At 30.5% G+C, this 23,847-nt stretch overlaps 7 protein-coding genes across 25 annotated transcripts in view; 4 read left to right on the top strand and 3 right to left on the bottom strand.

Annotated features, from left to right (window-relative positions):
• Positions 1-63: 63 nt before the first annotated feature.
• LOC124955930 (RNA polymerase II subunit A C-terminal domain phosphatase) lies at positions 64-3,537 on the bottom strand. 3 transcript variants are annotated; one of them, XM_047511096.1, is made up of 8 exons: positions 3,389-3,537; positions 3,049-3,277; positions 2,525-2,825; positions 2,207-2,451; positions 1,242-1,995; positions 969-1,136; positions 554-827; positions 64-492 (listed from the first exon to the last, which is right to left on the bottom strand). In XM_047511096.1, exons 2-8 carry the CDS (start codon positions 3,273-3,275, stop codon positions 134-136), a joined length of 2,328 nt encoding a protein of 775 aa, XP_047367052.1. In that variant the 5' UTR covers positions 3,276-3,277; positions 3,389-3,537; the 3' UTR covers positions 64-133. The 3 variants fall into 3 exon arrangements, with proteins under 3 accessions (XP_047367052.1, XP_047367053.1, XP_047367054.1); XM_047511097.1 differs by having other exon boundaries at positions 3,359-3,434; XM_047511098.1 differs by lacking the exon at positions 3,389-3,537 and having other exon boundaries at positions 2,525-2,833; positions 3,049-3,190.
• Positions 3,538-3,971: 434 nt separating this feature from the next.
• Positions 3,972-6,269, top strand: LOC124955931 (spermatogenesis-defective protein 39 homolog). Of its 2 annotated transcripts, XM_047511099.1 has the most exons (9): positions 3,977-4,272; positions 4,378-4,534; positions 4,643-4,833; positions 4,922-5,058; positions 5,121-5,148; positions 5,211-5,355; positions 5,445-5,674; positions 5,768-5,944; positions 6,012-6,268. In XM_047511099.1, exons 1-9 carry the CDS (start codon positions 4,198-4,200, stop codon positions 6,135-6,137), a joined length of 1,266 nt encoding a protein of 421 aa, XP_047367055.1. In that variant the 5' UTR covers positions 3,977-4,197; the 3' UTR covers positions 6,138-6,268. The 2 variants fall into 2 exon arrangements, with proteins under 2 accessions (XP_047367056.1, XP_047367055.1); XM_047511100.1 differs by lacking the exon at positions 5,768-5,944 and having other exon boundaries at positions 3,972-4,272; positions 6,012-6,269.
• A 224-nt stretch (positions 6,270-6,493) lies between these two features.
• On the top strand, positions 6,494-11,112 carry LOC124955929 (mediator of RNA polymerase II transcription subunit 25-like). Of its 6 annotated transcripts, none has more exons than XM_047511093.1 (15): positions 6,494-6,583; positions 6,791-6,993; positions 7,230-7,275; positions 7,380-7,504; positions 7,626-7,845; positions 7,922-8,525; positions 8,671-8,960; positions 9,171-9,352; positions 9,428-9,590; positions 9,682-9,873; positions 9,954-10,148; positions 10,252-10,437; positions 10,534-10,593; positions 10,694-10,813; positions 10,884-11,112. In XM_047511093.1, the coding sequence occupies exons 2-15, from the start codon at positions 6,872-6,874 to the stop codon at positions 11,028-11,030; spliced, it is 2,652 nt and encodes an 883-aa protein (XP_047367049.1). In that variant the 5' UTR covers positions 6,494-6,583; positions 6,791-6,871; the 3' UTR covers positions 11,031-11,112. The 6 variants fall into 6 exon arrangements, with proteins under 6 accessions (XP_047367049.1, XP_047367051.1, XP_047367050.1 ...); XM_047511095.1 differs by having other exon boundaries at positions 8,668-8,855; positions 9,207-9,352; XM_047511094.1 differs by having other exon boundaries at positions 8,668-8,960; positions 9,207-9,352.
• Positions 10,953-16,041, top strand: LOC124955927 (probable 2-oxoglutarate dehydrogenase E1 component DHKTD1 homolog, mitochondrial). 4 transcript variants are annotated; one of them, XM_047511086.1, is made up of 14 exons: positions 10,953-11,042; positions 11,763-11,815; positions 11,895-12,184; positions 12,320-12,539; positions 12,618-12,967; positions 13,071-13,292; positions 13,383-13,540; positions 13,615-13,882; positions 13,972-14,179; positions 14,275-14,687; positions 14,784-14,904; positions 14,998-15,186; positions 15,310-15,395; positions 15,455-16,041. In XM_047511086.1, the coding sequence occupies exons 3-14, from the start codon at positions 11,951-11,953 to the stop codon at positions 15,566-15,568; spliced, it is 2,583 nt and encodes an 860-aa protein (XP_047367042.1). In that variant the 5' UTR covers positions 10,953-11,042; positions 11,763-11,815; positions 11,895-11,950; the 3' UTR covers positions 15,569-16,041. The 4 variants fall into 4 exon arrangements, with proteins under 4 accessions (XP_047367042.1, XP_047367041.1, XP_047367043.1 ...); XM_047511087.1 differs by lacking the exon at positions 10,953-11,042 and adding an exon at positions 11,297-11,676; XM_047511085.1 differs by lacking the exon at positions 10,953-11,042 and having other exon boundaries at positions 11,294-11,815.
• On the bottom strand, positions 13,391-16,885 carry LOC124955732. Its single transcript, XM_047510593.1, has 4 exons — positions 16,273-16,885; positions 15,988-16,117; positions 14,824-15,841; positions 13,391-14,694 (listed from the first exon to the last, which is right to left on the bottom strand). Exons 1-3 carry the CDS (start codon positions 16,603-16,605, stop codon positions 15,645-15,647), a joined length of 660 nt encoding a protein of 219 aa, XP_047366549.1. The 5' UTR covers positions 16,606-16,885; the 3' UTR covers positions 13,391-14,694; positions 14,824-15,644.
• A 146-nt stretch (positions 16,886-17,031) lies between these two features.
• LOC124955933 (28 kDa heat- and acid-stable phosphoprotein-like) lies at positions 17,032-20,449 on the bottom strand. 4 transcript variants are annotated; one of them, XM_047511108.1, is made up of 6 exons: positions 20,231-20,449; positions 20,123-20,141; positions 19,889-19,986; positions 17,827-17,961; positions 17,607-17,737; positions 17,032-17,440 (listed from the first exon to the last, which is right to left on the bottom strand). In XM_047511108.1, exons 2-6 carry the CDS (start codon positions 20,130-20,132, stop codon positions 17,224-17,226), a joined length of 591 nt encoding a protein of 196 aa, XP_047367064.1. In that variant the 5' UTR covers positions 20,133-20,141; positions 20,231-20,449; the 3' UTR covers positions 17,032-17,223. The 4 variants fall into 4 exon arrangements, with proteins under 4 accessions (XP_047367064.1, XP_047367065.1, XP_047367063.1 ...); XM_047511109.1 differs by having other exon boundaries at positions 20,386-20,446; XM_047511107.1 differs by having other exon boundaries at positions 20,123-20,312; positions 20,386-20,429.
• Positions 20,450-20,606: 157 nt separating this feature from the next.
• The window catches only part of LOC124955932 (ADP-ribosylation factor-like protein 4C), a 4,679-nt gene continuing 1,438 nt past the window's right edge, over positions 20,607-23,847 (top strand). The window contains exons 1-6 of one of the 5 annotated variants that reach the window (XM_047511102.1): positions 20,607-20,713; positions 20,873-21,020; positions 21,367-21,481; positions 21,714-22,176; positions 22,259-22,474; positions 22,548-23,847. The exon at positions 22,548-23,847 is cut by the window's right edge and continues 1,438 nt beyond it. In XM_047511102.1, coding sequence (XP_047367058.1) covers positions 21,963-22,176; positions 22,259-22,474; positions 22,548-22,744 — 627 coding nt within the window. In that variant the 5' untranslated portion in view covers positions 20,607-20,713; positions 20,873-21,020; positions 21,367-21,481; positions 21,714-21,962 and the 3' untranslated portion in view covers positions 22,745-23,847. Of the gene's footprint in view, positions 21,021-21,234; positions 21,482-21,713; positions 22,177-22,258; positions 22,475-22,547 lie in introns of all 5 variants that reach the window. The other 4 variants (XR_007103029.1, XM_047511103.1, XM_047511105.1 and 1 more) reach the window with 4 other exon arrangements.

The following is a 23,847-nucleotide window of genomic DNA, read 5'->3' as shown; positions in this document are numbered from 1 at the left end:
TAATCATATATAATAACTACATAACCCTTTCATCGTTTTCAACAAATTCCAATTAATAAATCGTTGAAATATAAAAGTGCTTTAATTACTGCATAATATAGTAAATTAAATTGCTGAATTATTTTATAACATATTATTCTGAAAGAAATTTCTCCAAAAGTGCAGCTCCCATAGCATTCCATTCTCTATCATCTTCATTTTCAATTGGTTCAAGATCTACAGAATCTTGGGAATTATCATCAAGGTCTAGATCATCTGGTAAGTCTTCCCCTCTTCTAAAACGCGTTGTAAGATCATTGTCGTCGTCGTTGTCGTCCTCATTCTCGTCGTCATCCTCGTTTTCGTCTTCGTCGTCGTCGTCGTCGTCGTCGTCGTCGTCGTCGTCGTCGTCGTCGTCGTCGTCGTCGTCGTCGTCGTCGTCGTCGTCATCGTCGACGTCATCGGAACTATTGTATATTCTCCTCTTTTTTTTAAACGATTTGCATTCCTCATCTGTAAACAGAAATGTTAATCATTAATTAACATAAATAAGAATATAAAAAAGAAATATTACCGTTTGATGATTCTTCTGAATTGTAATTACTTCCATGTGTTCTTTTACTGTAACCTTCAATATTATCTATATCATCCATATCAAAAAGGGAAACCTCTAAATCTTGATCTTCCATGTCTTCTTCTACTTCCTTATCCATTATTTCTATTTCTTCTTGAGTAAAGGACATCAAAGGATTTATACTATCTGCAAATTTATCTTTTAATTCGTCCTTCTGTTCCTCTATATGTTCTGGACTGCTACAATGAGCAGGTGGTATCCTAGAGGCACGTGCCTAAGAAATATTTCTTATATTTTGCATTATGTCTGTTATGAAAAATAACTTGTCGAGCGAAATAATAATTATTATTAACCGATGGATCATTATCCTTTTTATTATTATCCATATTATCCTTTTTAATAAAATGACATGTACCTTTGTAGTGAGAGGAAAAAGACGTTCATCAACGTATTCCCAACGTTCTGCACATGCCCAGAGCCAATCTGGATTTACGATTTTTATATCGCCTCGCTTCTTGGCCGCATTTACTTTTGCAGTTCCTGGTCTAATAGCAACTAAATGTGTAGTATTTTCCGTCAAATCCTAATGGATTTTAGTCAATTATGATGCACGTGCACAAAATCTATGCGACGATGATAATAATAATAATAATAATAATAATAATATATTAATAAATAAAGGTCTTACTTGTGTCACTTCTGCTCCAAATGCCCTTGCTACTTTATAAGCACGACTTTGATTAAGCTTTTGATGAGTAGGTATTAATCCACTGAAAGTCAAGCAAATACCTTTTAATACTTGAGCTCTTACACGAGGTATAATAACTCTTAATGACTTTTGACCAATTTCCTTTTCTACGTTGTTGTAAAACTCTGCATGTATTTTTCGAAGAATATCTTCCAAATACAATAAATAATCATCTTCATCCTCGTCTATAAATTTACTTTCATTACGTTTCCCTTCCTTCTCTTGTCCTCTATCTTCCTTTGAATTTGAAATTTTATTATCTAATTCTTTAACTCGTTCAATATCATTATCCGATTGCTTCTCCGCATCATTTGACCGTGTCATGTCAATAGTTTTCTCTTTGTCTCTTGTACCTTCTGTGTCGTCATTAAGACATTTGGACTCCTCGCATATAGTAACTATACTTTCATCTTCCTTTATGACACCTTCCGTGTCTTTACCGTCATTATTTAATAAATCTTTATCGGTTGAATTTAATATGCCATTATTATTATTTTTATTTTGTGCCTCTTTCGCGGAAGTCGATATGGGCGTTGCAGGATCGTTTTTTTCTAGTCCAGGTGGAGCATGTATGTCACCGGTATGAGGAAAAAAGTGATAAGGTTTAACTTGTACCAAATTGCCACACCCCTGCCATACATCCTCCCTGTCATCTATAATACACACCATGTCATCTCCGCAAGGAAATAGAGCCCTATTATGAATAACGTTTCCTGTTAATTAAATTCATGCAAAAAAGAAGAAGAAGAAGAAGAAGAAGAAAGAGAGAAGAAAAGAAAAAAAAAGAAAGAAAAAAAAAAAGAAAAAAAAAAGAAAAGAGAGAGAGAGAGAGAGAGAGAGAGAGAGAGAGAAAAATTGAACATACAAAGATTAATTAAATACTGTGTATCAGTATATAACCGTACTTTAGATTGGCAGTTTTAGATGCCGGATCGAAACATTCATCTCTTGAAAGTATTCTATGAGAGAACAAGGTACCATCTTTGTCTAACAAAGAAGCTACTGTATGCGCATAATTCCTTGCTCCAAATGTACAAATATGTAATTCATATAGACGACTCATCTCTAACAAAAAATGTCGAGTGTTTGGTCTTAAACGTGTATGATACCAGGGAGAATTTGAACCATAAAGTTGATAATGATAAACATCCTAAAAATATTCAAATAATTTCTATGACGTTACTATATCTCGTTACTATATCGTATAGAAAATTATTAATAACCTTCATGTTAGGAGGCACATTATCATTGGTTGTATGAACTATTGTTTGATCCAAATCGACAAGTAAGGCCAATTTACGATCTCGTAAAAGTCTCTGTACATCTTCCTTCCCAATTTTTTCTGCTAATTCTGGACATACTTTAAGTTCAGGTACACTGTGTATCATTGGTACAACAGCTTGAGAAATCATATTTCCTCCATCTTTTCCATTTCCCTCTATTCTTAAATCTACACCACATTCTGCACACAAATCCTTCATGACGGTAGGATGTTTGCATCCTTCCAGTATCAATATCACTTCCCTAAAACACTAACAAATTATCCAGGTACTGAACAATTATAAGCATAATAAGTTTATGCGGAGACATAAGTGTGTGTGTGTATATACATATATACATATATATACATATATGTATATATAAAAGAAACAGATGAGTACAATAAGAATATATAAAAATATGTAAACATTTGAAGTGCGTTCATGGATACTATCGTAATAATATAGAGGTTAAGGTTAAAATATACCCAGGTTTTATGATGTCACCTTCCTTGAACAATAATTTTGTAATGCGGCCATATCGTATGGCTCGAAATTTCTTTTCAGGACTGCTACTTTCTTCATTCTCCGGCGTTACGTTCCGATAGAAAAACAATACTCTACCGGCTGAGACCGTAGTATTCGTGCAAATTCTCCATTTCAACAATTTCGCTGGTTGTTCTTCATTAGGAAATATTATCTCCGTAGTTGCCATGGCTGTTCAATCATTTAATCATTTAGTCATTAAAATATTTTCAACATTCGTAATACTTTTATAAACGAAATAATCGAACTTGCTTAAAGAAAGAATGTAAATACACAAAGCACCTATTTAATGGTTATATTTAATGGTCAACCATATTGGTTTCCTTCCTTTCGCTCTGCAGATGGCGCTGCTTATAGAGATTCATAATATGGGGTTAGAATTAGGCACGATCATATAAAGTAATATTTTGAAGATAAATATAAAAAGCTTCATTGATGATAATAAAAAGAGCTTTGCTATTAATTTACGTCTCTTTTTACTTATCTATCGTTTAATTATATCGAGGAATTAATTTTGCCGGTGAAAATCTTTCTCTAATACGGGCCATCTCATTGGTTGAAACGAGAATCGCACACCACCGTCCGTATTACGTCGCTTTGTATGCTGAGCTAAGATTTGAATCTATGAAAATGATGGTCGTAAAAGATTATTTATATTATCAAAATTTTATAATAGATATTACCCATTGTAATGGATAATAAAGGAATATGGACTTGTTTAATTGACTAATGGTGTTACATCGAATAAATACTATTTCAGTCAAATTTCTTGTATCGTCAATTTTAAGTGACAAAATTGTTGGTAATATAGAACATGACATGAAAATGATCGAACAAATTTAGAAAAACAGAGTACTTCGTCTGAACGATATTTATAATTCATGACGAAAACTTTTCAACAATAAATATTGACACATTAATTTTTACTTAAAAAAAATTTAATTGTTCTTACGTTTCCATTCAAACAGGATGTTGACAATTAATTACGAACGACCTATTCTTCACAATGCTCTTTATTGTTAACTATACTTGTATAAAAAGACTTCCTGATTGTAATTCTATCGAACGAATTGAATTTATTTCCTGTCAATATGAGCATTACAAAAGACGAGGAAAATTATTGGGACGACATCGAAAAAAATTTTTTCTGCTTCGAGAGTAACGAGGTTAACAAATATATTCCGTGTCTCTTTCTGTAATATTTCTATACTATTATTATTATTATTACTTTTATTATTATTATTGTTGTTGTTGCATTAATTTAACAACAGGTAGATCAACCGTTCGAAGCTTCAGATATTAAATCAGAGATTTTGGGTACCGATGTTTCCTTCCTCTCAACATCTAAAAATTATATCAAATCTAATAATGATTTAGAAAATTTGAAACCTCTACTTTCTGTCATTTCTGAGAAAACACTTCATTGCAGTATGTTAAAAATTATAATATCTTTAACAAACGTTAAACTATAATATATATATATATATATAAATGGGGATGAATATATGAAATCCAAATATCACATTTATATCTTAGTTTTAGCTTTAGATAAAATCCAAAATATAGATCAACGACCCAATGACGACGTTCAAACACAACCAGATGTTACTCTAAGAAGGATATTAATGGGACAATCCTATTCATTGGAACAGTACAAATCATTAGCTAGCAAGACGGCATTATTAGATTCAGCTGTAAAAAGTGGAAATGGGAATGCCATATTAATAGTAATTATACGCACACACGCGCAATTTCTTTAAACCATTTATCAACATTCATCTCAATTATGAAAGATTTGATATATTTCCTTTCTAGATAGTTCTGTTTCTTATAAAAACTTTGAAGAAATCTTTAGTTTACCGTCTACTAGCTGAAAGACCAGAAGTAGTGAATGTGTATATACATTATCTCTCTACTAAATTACAAACAAATGAAATTACAGACATTTTATCGTAAGTATACCAATGCTAATTACTTTCTTATATTTCAATAATAATTTTGATATTGATTTTAGAATGCTAGGTCAATTAGTAAATTCTGCAGTAAGTATAATCTATTAAAAATTTTAATAGTTTTTACTCGATACAAGCTTCTTCAATTGCAGATGATAAATCTGCACATTATTCTAAAGAATACTCAAGATTGTGATAAATTGCTGCAAAAACTTCGTAACTGCTACAAGACACAATTCTTAAATTTAGTTGATTGTAAAGAAACACAGTTTCTTCATTCTTATATTCAATTGTTAGGTAAGTACGTGTGAAAAATATATATGAAATTATAATTATGATAATTAATATTATATATTAATTAAATATTAATTAACACTCATTCATAGAGTGGCATGTGGCATTAAGAAATGCAGAGAATAGCGAAAAAATAGAGGGAAATTGGTCGGTTCTTGATTTTTTACGTTACATATGTAAAAACGATAAACATTCCTCGCAGTCAGCTGTCATGTTTTCTCAACAACATGATATATCGCCTAAGCAATACCAAAAAATAGTAATCGAGGTTAAAGCATCGCTCGGCGAATGGGAAACTATTGATCGTCTACTTTTGACAAAGGTAATAATATTTTAACGCATGAATGACCTCGTAATTATTATTTAAATAATATTCGCATAATGTCCTAGATTAATTTTGTTTCATTAATAACAGGGCTGGCTTGGAAATAAAAAATTACAAACATCTCTGCCCATAGAGGATATTGTTAAATTATTCCACAGAGCACAGGCACCGCTTGATATTCTTGAACAATATTTAAAATATGTAGACAATATTGACAAACGTTTAGAATTAGCCAAATCTTTCAATTGTTACAGAATTGCCATAGATGTATGTAAAATATAATAATATATTTTGCAAAGGAAACCTTGTTACTTACGAACAAATATCGTTTCAGATTTTTGTCATGCAAGGAGATCAAACGGCATTGCTGGAATATAAAAACAAACTTCAGCCACAATCGGAAGAATATTTTTATGCTACAAGCGCTTTGCGTATTCCTTCGGTCAAGTGGAAAAATTAATAGTTCTTTATTATTTCAAATATTATTCTAATATAATCCTGCAAATTTGGTTAGATCGTACACGTACCATTGTACATATATTTATTAATATTTTCTCCCTTTATAATTATGATTATAATATATATATATATATATATATATATATATGTATATTAAAATATATAATGAAATATTATTTTTATGTAATTAAAGATTTTATTTAACAATAAAATCGTTGTTAAAAACTATGCAAAATTTTACTTAAATGTATATCCCTCGTTCTACTACGTACGTTTATTTAGTCATTGATAAATTTTACTTATGTTTGGTAAAACCATCAAATCCATTTTGCTTTCATGATATGGTCACTACGGGGCGCTGCAGTAGCGAGGAACATCCTGAAAATTCAAATGGAAATGCAAATTTAGAAAGAAGGTTAGATATTTCTTTGTCATGGCGTTTTACGGGTAAATTTCAATTTTATTTCAAAATAAAGATTATATTTATTTTGTTATACACGATAAAGTAAGGATGACATAATAAAAAATAAAAAATAAATAGAAGATCATCTATCATTGATATAATATTTGATTATTATTATATTGAGATTTAAGAGTTGGAGTTTGAGTTGGAGTTGATTGGTTAAATCTAATTTTTATATTATATTTTTACAGATACTTCTAAAGTATTCGAATTCATTTTTTACGCTCCTTTTGAATTCACTTTTGAAGCAATAGATTATTTAATTGAAGAATATGGTTGCCGGACCTACTGAGCATGGCATACAAGCCGATGTTATATTTGTTATTGAAGAAACAGCTGTAAATGGAGCATATCTGAATGATCTCAAAACAAATTATTTAATACCCACATTAGAGTAAGTAATGTTATTGTAATTGAAAAATACAGAGTTACTTGCCCATCAATATTCGCTAACATTACCCTATCTTTAAGTTCTTGTACGTTGACGTGTACAAGGGAGAAAGACATTGAAATATCGCATTGCTTATTTTATAAACGGCATCAGCCAATTTTACTGAAAGATTGAAAATATATATAGACTTTCTATTATATTTATATAATTCATTAAATCGATATTATTTCTATCCATAGGTATTTTAGTCAAGGTGGCATAGAAGATAGAGAATATGTCGCAGAGGTATTTGAATTCATAAATATCCATTCATAATATCCATTTTGTTTTATATAAACAATTTATATCTAATATTTGTATCTGAAATATTTTTCTTCTCGGCATAACAGAATAGTACTACACTTTATGGGATAGTATTATATCATGCTGCCGATTGTTTGCCGGCATCTTGTACAGAAACTCTTGGGCCTTATGTAAATCCTCATAAATTACTACTTGTTCTGGATAAACTTGAGTATGTCAAATTCTATATTTATTATTTTAATATAATTGTTTTGACGGACACACACACACACACACACACATACACAATAATATCCTAATAATTTATTTACTTAAAACGTTATAATCATTAGAATGGTCGGTGGAAAAGGAGAATCACATGCAAACATTGGAGAAGGTCTTGCTACCGCATTGCAATGCTTTGAAGATTTATTGTTAAGACGAGAACCAAGTAGTGCAACACAGAAACATTGTATTTTAATCTGCAATTCACCTCCATATCAAACAGTGATTCAAGAATCTTATAAATTTGCTGGTCATACCGTAGAACAAGTAGCTGCTCTTTTCCAGGAGGTCTCTCATTTTTTAAGTAATTTTCCTTCAATATTTACTTGTGCATCATATTACTTAATAATATATTTATTTTTAGAGAAACATCAATTTATCCGTATTGTCTCCACGAAAAATACCAGCGCTATTTAAACTATTTGAAAAGGCAGGAGGTGATCTGCAATCATCTCAAACAAAGAATTATGCTAAGGATCCACGACATCTAGTACTTTTACGTAATTATAATTTAAAAGAAAGACCTGTGAGCCCATCAATTGGAGGGACAGTCCATACTGCGGTACCAAATACAGCACAAATTCCTCTCAGTCCATTACAAAGCAATGATAGTCCAAATCCAAACCAAGTTCAACAAAGTATTGCACCAACGCCACAATCACAGGCTACTACGTTCAGAAATCAAACACCTCAAAATATTTCTTCGGTTCATCAGTCGGTCCCACAAAATATGGCTGCCCCTATGAGTGCTACACGTCCGCCCTATAATCCTCAAATATCTGCTCCGCCGAATTATCATCCAGGAGCTGTGGGTGCAAGAGCTACGCATTCGAGGTGGATGAGACCATTCATACCACCGAGTGCTAATGCTCCCACCAATGCACAGAGTAGCGCCTTAATTGCCCAATTAACACAACCACCCTCATCATTAGGGCTTAATGTATCTCCGTATGGTCAAAGAATGGATGGTAATATGTTACTGCGAATTAATATTTTTATGTATGATAAAATAGTACGTGTCTACATATATATATATATATATATATGTGCATACATACATACATACATACATACATACATACATATATACGTTGTACATTCACATTTCAGTAGTTAACAGTAATATCATGGCAGCAAATGCTCAGCAACAGCAGCAGCAGATAAACCAACAACAGCAGCAACAATTACGATTGACCATGCAACTGCAACAACAGCAACAGCAGCAACAACAAGCGTCCTTGTCAATTTCAAATCAGCCGGCGCACAGTCAAGCAACACCACAACTCACAGCATCGTGTGTAAGTCCATCTGTGCCTACTCAAGTTCCACCGACAGTAACTGCATCTCAAGCCCCAGTTCCAGTATGTTCTGTAACTCCACTAGCTACTCATCCTCAAGCACAGGTACTTCATGATAAATATTTTTATTATAGAAGTGCATCTTTCCAATAAATTTTCTCTTAATGATTCCTTTCCCCTCTTTTTATTCTTTTTTCTTTTTATATATATATATATATATATATAAAACTATATATATATATATATATATATATATATATATATCTATGTTAAGAACTTTGTTCTTCTGTATCTCTTCTGCTATCTGCATTGCAGACTAATGGAGGTGGTGGAAATGTTTCAAATCAACAGATCGCAACTGCAAGAGAACGACATACTATTTGGCAAGGTGTTGTGGAATGGATTGAAAAAACTAAAAATCCTGCCGATGCGCAGAAGCAAACGAGGCATGTTCCTTGTCAAGTTTCCGCCAATTCAAAAGATGGAGATCCAGAATTGTAAGATTTCTTCATTCATAGTTATGAACAATCATATATCTATGTGGAATAATTATTTTTTGATGGAACCATTAGGAAAGCAGATACATGGCCGCAAAAGTTAATAATGCAACTGATGCCGAAGCAATTAATAGGAAATATTGGTGGATCCTATTTAAAGAATTCCAAATCTGTTCTTTTTCATCCAACACCATGCGAAGCTTTAGAATCATTAACAAATATGATGACTTCTGGATTTGTAAAAATTATTTCTTACATCATTATGTTCATTTCGTCTTCAAAAAGAAGAAAACGATTTATATATTTGTACCTACATATTCTATTTTCAGGCAGGCTGTGTCCATTTTACATCTGTACCACCTAGTTCAGCATGTGAAATAAAAGTGCTTATACTTCTGTATACAGCAGAAAAACGAACATATTTGGGCTTCATTCCTAATGATCAAACAGCTTTTGTAGATCGTCTCCGTAAAGTGATACAACAACAAAAAACTTCCCAAGGTCCAATGAGACAAGGTCAAGTAAGTATAGGAAATAAAAATAAAACTTGCAAGTATAATATCATTCGTTATTAGTTATTATAATTGACTTGATTAAATAGACTGGTACTGCTGCTGGAAATGCTTTACCTGGTACCATACCTAACACAGGAATATCACAAGGAGGAATTTTAATGTCTCAGACGAACACTATGACGATGGGTGGAGGACAGATAACACAAAATGTCGTTTCTGCGAATACACCTCAGCAGACTTTGCAAACTCCTACAGCTCAACAAAATCAATTAACTTTACAGGTAAACTGAAAATCGCAATAATAATCGTTATATCGTTATATAAATTAAAATAATAATAAAATGTTCGAATCAATAAATTCATATATTGTATATATACTGATAGAGCGGAGGAATAGCTGCGTCACAAGTTAGTGGTAATGCAGGAGGTATTATTGGTCAGCAAAGACCACCTTTCGATGATTTGGAGATAGCAAGGCACCAGAATTTATTAAAAATCCAACAGTTACGTCAAACGCTAGAGGCTGCACAACAGCAAGAAGCACAATACAAATCACAATTGGAAGTTAATGTAAGCACTAGAAAAATATTATGTCATGTAGATGTGCATTTTGTTTTGTTAATAATCATGAAGAAAGTAATTTTTGTCTCATCACCGGTGTCACAGATACAACAAAATTTAGAAGTAGCGCAACAACAGGAAATGCAATATAAACAGCAACTCGAAGTATGTTATTAATAATAATATAAACAAGATTCATTGATTAAATTTGAGGATTTTTTTTTATTAATTTGAATTATTAAGTTGATATTAATTTTGTCATTAGGCCCAACAGGCACAACGCGGTATTGCTCCTGCTGCCATGGCAAATCAAGCATCTAATGCTCAAAGAATGATGCGTCCTGTCTCAACGAACAGTCTTGGCTTGCGGCATTTGTTACAACAGGTATGAAATTTAAACATGATAATTCATCATCTATCAGATCTGTTATCTGTATATCCTTTTTGCGTCGTAGCAACAACCTCAGTACAGACAACAAATACTTGGAATACAACAACAAATGGTCAGTCCAAGAGGACAAATGACAACACGTCCTATGGCACCTAATAATACACAAAATCAACAATTCGATGATGTATCTAATTACGATTTTCTCGGTTAAATAATAGTATAGGTAATTATATTTTTGAATTTTATTTTGTATAAAAATATCACAATATTATATTTATTTTAATGTCGACTAATACTTGTACAGAACGTTTTTTTTTTTTCTTTTTCTTTTTATATATATATATATATATATATATATATATATATATATATATATAAAATTAGATACTGAGAAGTATTACTTATAAACAATTCTATATTACGACGTTACTTATGATATAATTTAAAGAGATAAATAAATATAGATATGGCGATTATATAATAAGTAACGAATGTAATAAGATATAATAAATAACATGATAAACTCTTGTAAAATATTATTCTTTTATCTCTTATGATATCCAACTTTTCTTGGGTCATTTCCCTCGCTGATGAAGTTTTCTTTCCTTTCAAATAAGCAATCTATGTTGTAACGATTAGCTCCAAGACAATATTTTGATACGGATGTTTCGAATAAACAGATAAAACTTATCACATGTAAGGTCGTTTTTAATTGATAGCCAATAGCAGACAGTTGCAAGAAACTTACTTTGAGGAGGAGGCCTACTTTTCGATTTCAATCTTTTATTTTTTCTTTCTTTCTTTTTTTAACGATAATGGCACTAAGATCATGTGTCAATTTAAAATTCCTTTTGAAAGTAAGGGATACACAATATAATAGGAATATTTTACAAATAAAATGTATTCGTTTTGAACGTAATAATGTCATTCAATTGTATCACAGTGAAAATGGCGTTTATGGATACAGACCAAAAGAACAAGAAAAACATTTCGAAGGTATTTAAATTAATCTATTTGTTTCAATATCTTTTCTTCGAGTGCCACGATTAAAATATTTAGATACATTAATTTTCAGTGTCAAAAGAAGACTTAGAGATACGATTTAAAAATAGCAATTTCTATAGACTTGTTATGGCATATAGACAGTTTGCTCACAAACAAGCCGATGTAAATCCTATATCATTGAGCAAACAAATGATACTTCCAGAATTGCAACCTAAACAATTTGGATTAAATCTAACAGACAAGGTATCTTTCAAAGGAATTTTAAAGATAAAACAAAAAGAAGGAACTCTTTCAGAAGCACTAAAGTTTTTGAATGATGTCTATTGTTCCCATATTGGTGTGGAATTTAATCATCTTGAGGTAAGTATAACTCAACTTTTAATATTTTAATAATTATGCCCATTTGAACATAATTCATTATTATTATTATTATTATTATTATTATTATTATTATTATTATTATTATTATTATTATTATTATTATTATTCTGATAGACTGAAGAAGAAAGGGAATGGTTTGCTAACACCACAGAAATATGTTTAACAGAATCATTGGATGATAAAACGCGTGTTGCTATTGTGACAGAAATGTTAAAAAGTCAAGCGTTTGATAATTTTCTAGCTGCGAAATTTGTAAGCTTAAAAAGATATAGTGGAGAAGGAGCAGAAAGCATGATGGCTTTTTTCCACGAATTTTTTAAAATGTCTTTAAATAGTATGTATGGATATGGATAAAGGTATTATTTGGATGAAAGGAGTCAAAAAGAAGAGTCTTTTTTTTATTACTTTACAGCTGGCTTGACTGATATCGTTATCTGCATGCCACATCGTGGACGTTTAAATTTTTTAACAGGAATGCTTAATTTTCCACCAGAAAAATTATTTCGTAAACTTAAAGGATCCTCAGAATTTCCAGATGATGCAAAGACTATTGGTGATGTTGCAAGTCATTTGGTGTCTTCCACAAATCTAAAAATTGATAATAAAAGTTTACATGTTACAATGCTCCGTAATCCATCTCATCTAGAAGCTGTTAATCCAGTTTCCATGGGAAAAACTCGTGGAATTATGCAGATTGTCAAGGATGGTGCATATAGCAATGATCGCACCACATGGTGGAGCGATAAAGTATTGAACTTACAGGTAATTATTACATATTTCACTTTGAATATTATATATATATATATATATATGCGTGTGTATGTGTGTGTGTGTGTGTGTGTAAGCTTTCTAACATTTTTTAAAGATTCATGGCGATGCTGCTTATATAGGACAAGGAATTGATCAAGAATGTCTAGCATTAAGTAACGTACCACACTTTGAGATAGGAGGCACAATCCATCTAATAATTAATAATCAATTAGGATTTACAACTCCACCTTCTAGAGGTAGATCGTCTAGGTATTGCACAGATTTGGCAAAAATGATTGCAGCTCCTATAATTCATGTAAACGGAGATGAACCAGAAGTAAATACATCATCATTCGAATGTATTTGTACGTAAAATGTTTTACGTATCAATTACTACTTGCTAAAAGAAAAATAATTATTTTTACAGATGGTTGTACGAGCTACAAGAATAGCTTTTAAATATCAAAGGGAATTTAAGAAAGATGTTTTTATAGATATAAATTGCTTCAGGAGATGGGGTCATAACGAATTGGATGATCCAACTTTTACAAATCCAAGGATATATAAAATTATAAAAAATCGTTCGTAAGTGTAATGTTTAACTATAGCATTATCATCAAATTGATGAAAATAAAATATGAATTTTTTTGATTACTTAGATCTGTACCGGATCGATATGTAGAAAAATTAATCAAGTCCAATATCCTGACAAAGGCTAAAAAAGAAAATATTGTGAAGGAACATAATAAATGGTTGTCTGAAGCTCTTAAACAAGTTGAAAGTTATGTTCCAGAAGCATCATACTTCTCAGGCAGATGGACCGGAATGAAACAAGCTGAACCCAATATAACTCAGTGGGATACGGGTATTGATATAGATTTGCTAAGATTTATCGGGGAAAGAAGTGTCCATGTAGAAACAAATTTGGTGAGTATATATACCAATAAAATATATTTATATATATAGTTTATTACAAATTATTTTTAAGGAATAATTTTATTTTTTTCTTATTCCAGAATATTCACCCTCAGTTGCTGAAGAATCATATTCAAGGCCGACTGAAAAAACTAATGTCTGGTGAACAGTTAGATTGGGCAACTGCGGAAGCATTGGCTATAGGATCCTTACTTCATCAAGGTTACAATGTTAGAATAAGTGGACAAGATATAGGTAGAGGTACATTTTCCCATAGGCATGCTATGTTTGTCGATCAGAATACTGAAAGTGAGTAATATTAAATTTTCTCTTTCATGATATTACATTACGCATAGAAAATAAAAAATAAATAAACAAAAAACTATATCTAATTTATCTTCTAGACATTTGCATTCCATTAAACTCTATGGCAGATGAACAAATAGGAAAATTAGAATTAGCTAATAGTATTTTATCAGAGGAAGCGGTATTGGGATATGAATACGGTATTAGCATAACAGTCCCAACAACTTTAACTATTTGGGAGGCACAATTTGGAGATTTTTTTAATGGGGCACAAATTATTATTGATACCTTTGTAACAAGTGGTGAAGCAAAGTGGATGCTCAGTAGTGGGTTGACAATGCTTTTGCCTCATGGTTATGATGGTGCTGGTGCGGAGCATAGTTCATGTAGAATTGAACGATTCTTACAGCTTACAAATAGCAATGAAGATAAAGTTGATGGCGAAGATGTTAATATACAAGTTGTTAATCCGACTACACCAGCACAGTATTTTCATTTATTGAGAAGGCAGGTATGGCCTTAAAAATAAACAGATTATAAAGTTATTTCCTCATATCGCGTATTTGTATAACCAATTATAAGTTAAATCCAAAATTATATATTTTAGATGATAAGAAATTTTCGAAAACCATTAATTGTAATATCACCTAAAATATTATTGCGACATGCGAACGCTACGTCATCATTGACAGATATGAAGCCTGGCACAAGTTTCAAGTCTGTTATAGGTATGAAATATGTATATTAGTATATTATAAAATATGTCTAAAATATAATAAGATAATTCATGTCTGTGTCTAAATATATTATATGTATTTCAGGGAACGATGATGAAGATATTTCTAAAATAAATAAAGTAATATTAACCAGTGGTAAACATTATTATGCTCTTAAAGATTATAAAAAGATCGTCGGAGAGAATAACGTTGCAATTATTAGATTAGAATGTCTTTGTCCGTTTCCTGTTCAAGAAATACTGGAAGAAATACAAAAATATAATCATGCAAAAGGTAAGTAAAACAAATATTGGAATCCCTTGAATTAAACCATCCTATTATCATTATTAATATTCCATAAACTATCATCAAGTTATTTTATTATCTTCAATTATACTACATTAAATTTTTTAATAGTTTTTATATGGAGTCAAGAAGAACCTCGAAATATGGGAGCATGGAATTTTGTGAAAACACGTTTTGAAAATTTATGTGGTCGACAAGTAAGTTACGTACAATGTGAATGCATATAGTAAATAATTAATATTTATTACATTTTCAGTTAAAATACTGTGGACGTCCTCCTATGGCAGCACCGGCTGTTGGTGATGGCAAATTGCATCAACAAGAAATAGAAGAAGTTATTAGAAAGCCATTTTTGATAAAAACATTTTAAACTAATTAAAAGTATTTTTAAAAGTTTATATTTTTCTATTTATTTATAACAAATGTATCTTTCACAGAGATAAGTCTTATTTTTGTTTGGTTTTGAATACTTGATTACTGGTGGCTACTTGTAATTCAAAATCATTCTTTTGACGAATTTCTACACAATTACTACAACTACAGCAGCAAATTACATTGTCACTAGAAAGGGAACATTTAATATTACTTAGACGTTCTTCTGTTACCAAATCTTGTATTTTCTTTTCTAATTCAATAGCACTTTCTATAAAAAAAGGAAAAAAAAAAAAAAAAAAAAAAAAAAAAAAAAAAAAAAAAGAAAAAAAGAAAAAAGAAAAAAAGAAAAAAAAAAAAAGAACAGTAAGATTAGTCCTATCAGGTGTCATTTACCCTTACCTTAATTTTACTTACTTAAACTAATATTTCGTAACTGATAAGCTATACTTTTTGCAAACATATCAAATTCATCATCTTTTCTTTCTTCTATTAAATCTATTTCTGTACAAACATCTTTAACCATAACTTTTGTAATTTTATTTTCCTACAAAAAAACATTATATTTTTAAATTTGTTCCTTTATTATAACCGATGATTATCTAAATCGGATTATTTATATGCATATTTTTACAATATGTGTGTGTGTGTGTGTGTGTGTGTCTATATGCATGGGGAAGAAAGACATTAATTTTATATAATATTTACTTTTTGGTCAAAGATAGCATATGGGAAGAATAGATCATGCATTAATTTAAAGTATTTGGTTTGGGATTCATACAATTTCCCACATAATATAGCAACAGCAATTTTTGATAATTCATAACAATATTGCTTTTTTAAATCCTCTATTCTTGTAATGCAATCATATATTGTTAAGGAAGGTATATTCATGGCATCCACTATATGTTTATATGCTTTATATCTGTACACCTTTTTATCAAAATTATCATCAAACGGATATTTTAAACAATCATATTGTCCATACAGAATTAATAATTTTATTGTCTCTCCTTCTGCCCACTTAAATGCCATTTTACATTTCTTTCTAATACTTTTACTTTCTCAATTGAACATTTAATCTAATTAACTTCTACTTGTCAAACTTCTTAAATAAAAAGAAAGAAAATTGTGTTTTTTGAATCCATAGGTTCTTTACAACTGATACTTAAATTTTTTCTGTATCCGAAAGTACGTTTTATATGATATTGTTACATTTGTGATGGTTAATAAAAAAAAAAAAAAAAAAAAAAAAAAAAAAGAAGAGAGAGAAAAAAAAAGAAAAACAATAAATTTAAAAATATAAAAGATTTGACATATTGAATTCTTTTCTTTTTTCCAGAGAAAATAATATTATCAAGATGATATCGCATAATATTCCTCTGCTGAATACATATGTATGTACCTGTAGTATATATTGCAAATGAAAAAGTATTACGTTTATAAAAAGACAACAATTAATTTCAAATATTATTATAATAACTGTATTTTATACAATTTAGGACATACTCATCAAATACTCAGAGTACATATTTATTTAAATTCATTTAGTCCATTTTCAATAATATGAAAGTAGGATTTCAATTGTATAGGAAATTAGCACAATATAACATGTAGATAGTAACGTAACTTAATTTGAATGATTTTAATAATCTAGGTTCTTTTACCCAGTGCCTTTTGTGTCAATTCAGTTTTCTTTTGTTGTGCTAATTCTTTTTGTTTCTTCTCATCTTCTCTTCGTTTTGCGGCCTCTTCTCGTTGCTGCTTAATTATTGCTAATCGTGCTAAGTCTGCTCGAGCTTCATCAGTTTTTCCTGCAGCATGCAATTTCTGATAATTTGCATAGGCCCTCTGCCTTTCTAATTGTTCTCTGAAATTAAAAAAAAAAAAAAAAGAAAAAAAAATAAAATAAAATAAATAAAAAAAGGTAATAATAAATATTATTTTCTAAATTCTTTTTCATCCTAAACCAATTGTACATTAAAGTCTAAATAAGAAAAATAGGAATACAAGCAAAAAATTGCAAAGCTGTTTACTTTTCTTTCCGCGATAATTCAGGCTTTGCAGAGTCTAATGATTGATTGAGTTGTGATAACTTTTTTGCTTTTTTTTGTACTCTGTTTGGATTCTCCACCTGTATTAAATTCTCAACTCCTTTTGCCTTACCCTAAAGATATAAAACAAATTCATAAAAATATTTTTTAAAGTGCACATTTGTATTAATAAAAATAAAATTTATAAACAAGTTTTAATTACCTCTGTTTCCGACTCGGAATCCGATTCAGTTTCACTATCTGTTTCAGATGCACTTACATTTTTCAATTTGTTCCTACTTCCACGTGCTTTAGGTTCCACTTCTTCGTCACTAGATGACTCATTACCTTTATTTTTCTGTGAAAAATAAAAAAAAAAAAAAAAAACAATTGCCAGTTTCTACATAAAACATTTTATATCCTTTGAATTGATTATACTATTTTCCATTAATCGGCGATTTGTAGAATTTTCAGTATACATTTATGTGCTAATGTATATTTTATTGTATACATTGCATTACTCTTCAAGTTATAAAAAAGATGGTTGCAGTGTGCTTCGTTCATACTGTATTAACATGGGGTTGTTATATAATTTCTAGATGACCAAATACCAAAATATTAAGTATTATATAGTCAATATTATATTGCTTAAATATATAAATAAACTTATTACACTAACGATTCTTATTACGATATAATTTATATCTATAATATTTTAAAACGTTTGTACTTTTATTAATAGAAAACAAAAATATTATTTTAAGTAACTTGGATTCATATAAGAAACAATATATCACATAATGTATCTGTATGCGTGTGCATGTATCTATATATATATATATACATATATACATACATACATATACATACATATACACACAAATATATATATATATATATATATATATATATATATATACATATATATGTATATAGACGGATAATTATAATATACAATTACTCACAAAATTGCACGCACACGCACTATAAAAGTTTTATTTGTTCGATTAGCAGAAATCAAACAATATTTTCGTGAATAAAGTTTTTTGCATGCGTTGTATGTAGAGTTTTAACGAATAATTAACCGTTTAAAAACACAAATAATACATTCCCCCAATTTTATTAATAAAAATAAAGAAACGGAGTACATTTTATCGTCACAAAATTGAACGTACAAGGAAAGAGAATTAATTAAAAATTATGTTTATAAATACTCATTTACGATGTAAATATTTCAAATTTTTTTATCTTCTTTCTTTCTTTCTTTATTCTTCCGTTGTTACATCACTTTCGATTGCCATTTGTCATTGTTTACTAGGACAGACTGCAAAAAGAACAGACCGATATTTCTATACGAAAATTAGTTACAAAACTATACTGTTAGGATAAATCCTTAGAGGAAATAAATTGGAAAAATAATAAGTAGCAGCTATTATAAAAAAAAATATTGTGAAAAAGAAAAAAAAAAAAATACTGACAGAGGTGAAAAAGCAGAATTCAGTTGAACATATTAAGGTAAACCCTTGAATTGGTAATTATAAAATTAATTATAGACGCTGTCTTAAGAATTAAGAAAATCATATCAATAAAAATATTTCGCGGACTTTTATGAGATAAAAACTACAACTAGGTTGGATAATACAAAAGACTTTACACTTCTAAAGCCAATAAATATGTCTAGAATTTACAAAAATATATACAAATTACAATCCACATTCCTGGAATAATATTGTCCCAAATAGTTTCATTATTGAAAAATTAGTCGAATAACTAGAGTTTAGAAGTAATTGTGTAAGTGCAAACGGATACGCAACAAAATATTAGCTAGAATTATTAATTATTATATGTAAATATGTTACATGTACGTTCAATTTTGTAACGATGAAATCCTTTGCATTTCTTTCTTTTTTTTAATAAAATAAAATGAATGTATTGTTAAAACTATGTATTATACATATAATAAAAAAAAAAATAAAAAAAAAAAAAAAAGAACTTTATTCGTGAAAAAAATTGTTTGCTTTCCGTCGATTGAATCCTTCATAGCGTGTGTACGCTCAATTTTCGTGAGTAACTGTATATACCAATTGAGTTAAAAATACTTTTAACCTACGTCAATATTTAACGTTATAAGAAAGAAAATATAACGAGGCACAATGCAATTGCATAAACGCTCTGTTGCAACTATCTGCCCGTGTCACATTTGACCATCGAAGGGCAATTCGACCTTACGTACTTAACAATAATATCTAAGTCGTTGAGCTGGTGGTTAACCTAAAAATACTGACTCTCCACTGACGTTTTTCTTCCTCCTGGCGACGTTGTTCTTCTAATTCTTCGGGATTCGTAAAGTGGCGATTACGGCCTTTGTGATTGACAAATTTTCCTGAATGAGAAGTCAAAAATATAAATAAACAAAAGCATATTTCGAGATCGAGATGAAGAAAATTGCGCGTTATTTTTCTCTAGAAAAACGTGGCAAGATATTTATATAAATGAATAAGAAATGATGATTCACTTACCGCGTGGCATTATTTGTATCTATAGAATAAATGGCAGCTTAAATAAAATATACGATATCAAAATTGATTGAATATTCAAAATTTTTATACAACAATCTATAATTTCACCAAATCTCGATCTAGTGTCAGATCAACGCCTCAATGAATACAATATCAGCGGACGTAGACCAACGTATATTAATGTGAATAACTGCGTAAATTAAAGAACATGTCGGTATATACTGCACTGTAATATCGACCATACCAAGAAAGAAAAAACGAACCGTATTTTATTTACGCCGTATTATATGGATTCACTGTAGGACGATGCAAGAACGAGTGCATCGTATGATTTTCGAAGAGCATTATTTTCTATTATTAAGAACAGTTTACAAATAGAGAAATCAGATATTTCTATTGGCTATCAAATTTGTTTCGTGCATTAGTTAGTGCTGCCGCCGTACGGCTTCGTTTAAACATTTTTTCGTCAGATAGATCATGCTACTTGTCGATCTATCAGTAATATAGTCGTTGGATGTGCGAGTTTTTGCGGACGTATCGACGTTTACCGGTTCTCGATTGTTTTGTTGTCTCTTCGTATATCAGTGACAAGTAATCATTTATTGATAAAGAATATACATACATATATATACATATACGTATGTATATATATGTATATAGACACACACGCATATATATATATATATATATATATATATATATATATACAGATGAAATTAACTAATAACACGACAAGTTAACATATTTAAGGTGCTTTTTCGATGATTACACGACCGGTCTTTCAAGTTCGATGAGAAGTATGTCAAAGTCGATGTGATGTGTTACTGTGCGACCTTTCAGGATGACGGCCTCCCAAGTGTTATGTAGATTTGGATAAGTTCCATACACAAATGAGGTGGTGAGTATATAAAAAAAAGAAATATGCCTCGAATTACGTAACGAGAGAAACTTGTAGAAATATATAAAACGATTGCTTTCACATTAGATGAACAATTGATTACGAACGCAGAAATTAATAAGCGTTGAACAATTAGCGTTTCCCAGACGCTCGATTATTGTGTTTGTTTATTTTTTTTTTTTTTTTTCCTTTCCTTATCCCTTTTTTTTTCAAGCTAGTAACGTCACGCCAACTCCAAGAAACGCTTAGACATTCGATTATCGCTAATATTTATTGTATTATTATTATTATTTAAAAACATTAACGTATATGAAAATATTAGGAGCATTTATATTGTATTATGCAGAGAGAAAGGTAGTAAAGAAAGAAGAGGTTAGTCAAAAGATTGTGAAGGAAAAGGGATTTTTAAAGGGTTCAACAAGATAAATTAACAAAAGTAAAGCATAAACACAACAAAAGATGTAAGTGCATTATTATATTAACTATTCTTTATTTAGAATTATTTAAAATTAAAGTTTCTTTTAGAGTTACAAATATTGCAATAACTCTGTATTATTATTATTATTATTATTATTATTATTATTATTATTATTATTATTATCTTTTTTTATTTATTTATTTATTCTTTTTTTTTCTTTTTTTTCTTTTCTTTTCTTTTCTTTTCTTTTTTTTTTTTATTTTATTTTATTTCAGGTGGCACAATAATCGCTGGCCTAGAAACAGGCTTCTCTTCGATAAGATAAGAACTACGGCAAGAATAGCAAAAAAAAGATCTAATAAAGTATTGTCAACATATTAAAGAATAAAGGAAAAAAGTAAGGCGCAATTTAAAAGTGCAAGCAATCGCTGCATATAGATGAAAGTATAACAGGGTAAGAAGCACAATTATAAAAAGGAGAAGAAGAAAGAGATAAAAAATCTGGAAAAGGTGGGTAGGAAGGAATGGGTGCTGGGTTGGGCAGGAGCAGCACCAGTGGAGGTGGTCTGCTCGAGGCTCTTCCCACAGGAACGCCGCTTCATGTAGCTATGTTAGGTCTTGACAGTGCAGGAAAAACAACTGCCCTTTATAGATTAAAATTTGATCAATATTTGAATACTGTACCGACCATTGGTTTCAACTGTGAAAGAATCCGTGGCGGCATTGGTAAAGCAAAAGGTATATGTTAAATGTCAACCAATAGGATCATTAATCAGATCTTTGATTTTCACCTAACGTTCCAATATTTATTCTTTCCTAGGAGTAAATTTTTTAGTTTGGGACGTAGGTGGACAGGAAAAATTACGACCTCTATGGAAGTCTTATACAAGATGCACGGATGGTATTATTTTTGTTGTTGATTCTTGCGATGCGGAAAGACTTGAAGAAGCAAAAATGGAACTTACAAAAACAGCTAGGAGTCCCGATAATGCTGGCGTGCCCATTTTAATTCTTGCAAATAAGCAAGATCTGTTGGGTAAACTTCGTTGGGTTAAACTTTTATTACTTTGATATATAATTGGATAATGATCATTTTATTTAATCTTTAGGTGCTAAAGAAGTGAGTGAATTGGAAAAGCAGCTTGGTGTCTTGGAACTGGCTGGAATGCCTGGCAGTTCTAGTATAAGGGTGCAACCTGCTTGTGCTATTACAGGTGAAGGTTTACATGAAGGCCTGGATACTCTCTACCAATTGATATTAAAACGACGTAAATTGGCCAAGCTAAACAGAAAAAGGGCTAGGTAGGCCAGGGCTTCGGAAGACTGCACATGCGTCTTCTGATATTGCCCACGGATGATCTCTTCCCTGGTAACGGAGGTGCCCATCGTGGATCTCTCCGTTTCATCTTTTTCACTCTTGTCAACCTTCTCACCGACATTGTTGACAGCTAAGAAGTGCTCAATTAAATAAGTAGATGGCTAAAACATCAATAGCCCCGTAAGTCTGAAAGTAGAACAGTATTGATTTTTACAATTGCTTCAATTGTTATTACAACTACTGATAGTTTGTTAACTTAGGTCACATCAAGTCTTGCGATCAACTTTGTGTTGAAGACTAATCAAACTTGACTAAGAAAAACATTCGCACTTATAAGACTAAATCATACAAGATCGATAGTTTCATCTAAGAAAAATTCTTTACTCTATACATGACTTGAATTCAGTTCTGATAAGAAGAACATACCACAACCACGTAGTTGATGGAATTTGGATTGTGGATTGTGGATTATCACTTTCTAATCTAAGATTTAATAGAAGATATATATATATATATATATATATATATATATATATATATACGTATGTGTATGTATGCATGCGTGTGTGTGTGTGTGTGTGTGCGCGTGCGTGCATGTGGTGGCATTATCTTCTATTCATCCATGATAAAGTGTGATGGTTTTATATCTTAGAACCTTACATACTATTGTGCCACTTAGTCTGAAAGTGATCAAAGTTGAAAATGACAAATCATAAACTATTAATTTTATTAAAGAGGAAGAATAACATTACTAGATAACAGACTTTTAATAATTTTGGACTTGCCATTGTGTTGATGATGAAAGACATCATTTTTAATGGGACAATAATTGAGCTTGAAATGTGTATTCATGTGAACATCCCAATTGAAGTTTTGCATTCACAATAGACATATGGAGCATTAGTACATATACTATGATTCTCAAAGTCAGTTGTGACTGTGGCATGCATCTCTATCGTGGAAAGGATATCGTGTTTCGTCTATTTCCACTCCAACATCCTACATTATTTAACAAGAGTGATTGTCTATGAGATTCTTGGAATTTAACTCTGATTGGAAAGATACGATTGTTTAAGTATTGAGGACTTGAT

The sequence above is a fragment of the Vespa velutina genome, chromosome 19 (assembly GCF_912470025.1).
Source record: "Vespa velutina chromosome 19, iVesVel2.1, whole genome shotgun sequence".
Taxonomy (NCBI): Eukaryota; Metazoa; Arthropoda; class Insecta; order Hymenoptera; family Vespidae; genus Vespa; species Vespa velutina.
This window is presented reverse-complemented; position numbering and strand designations above follow the sequence as displayed.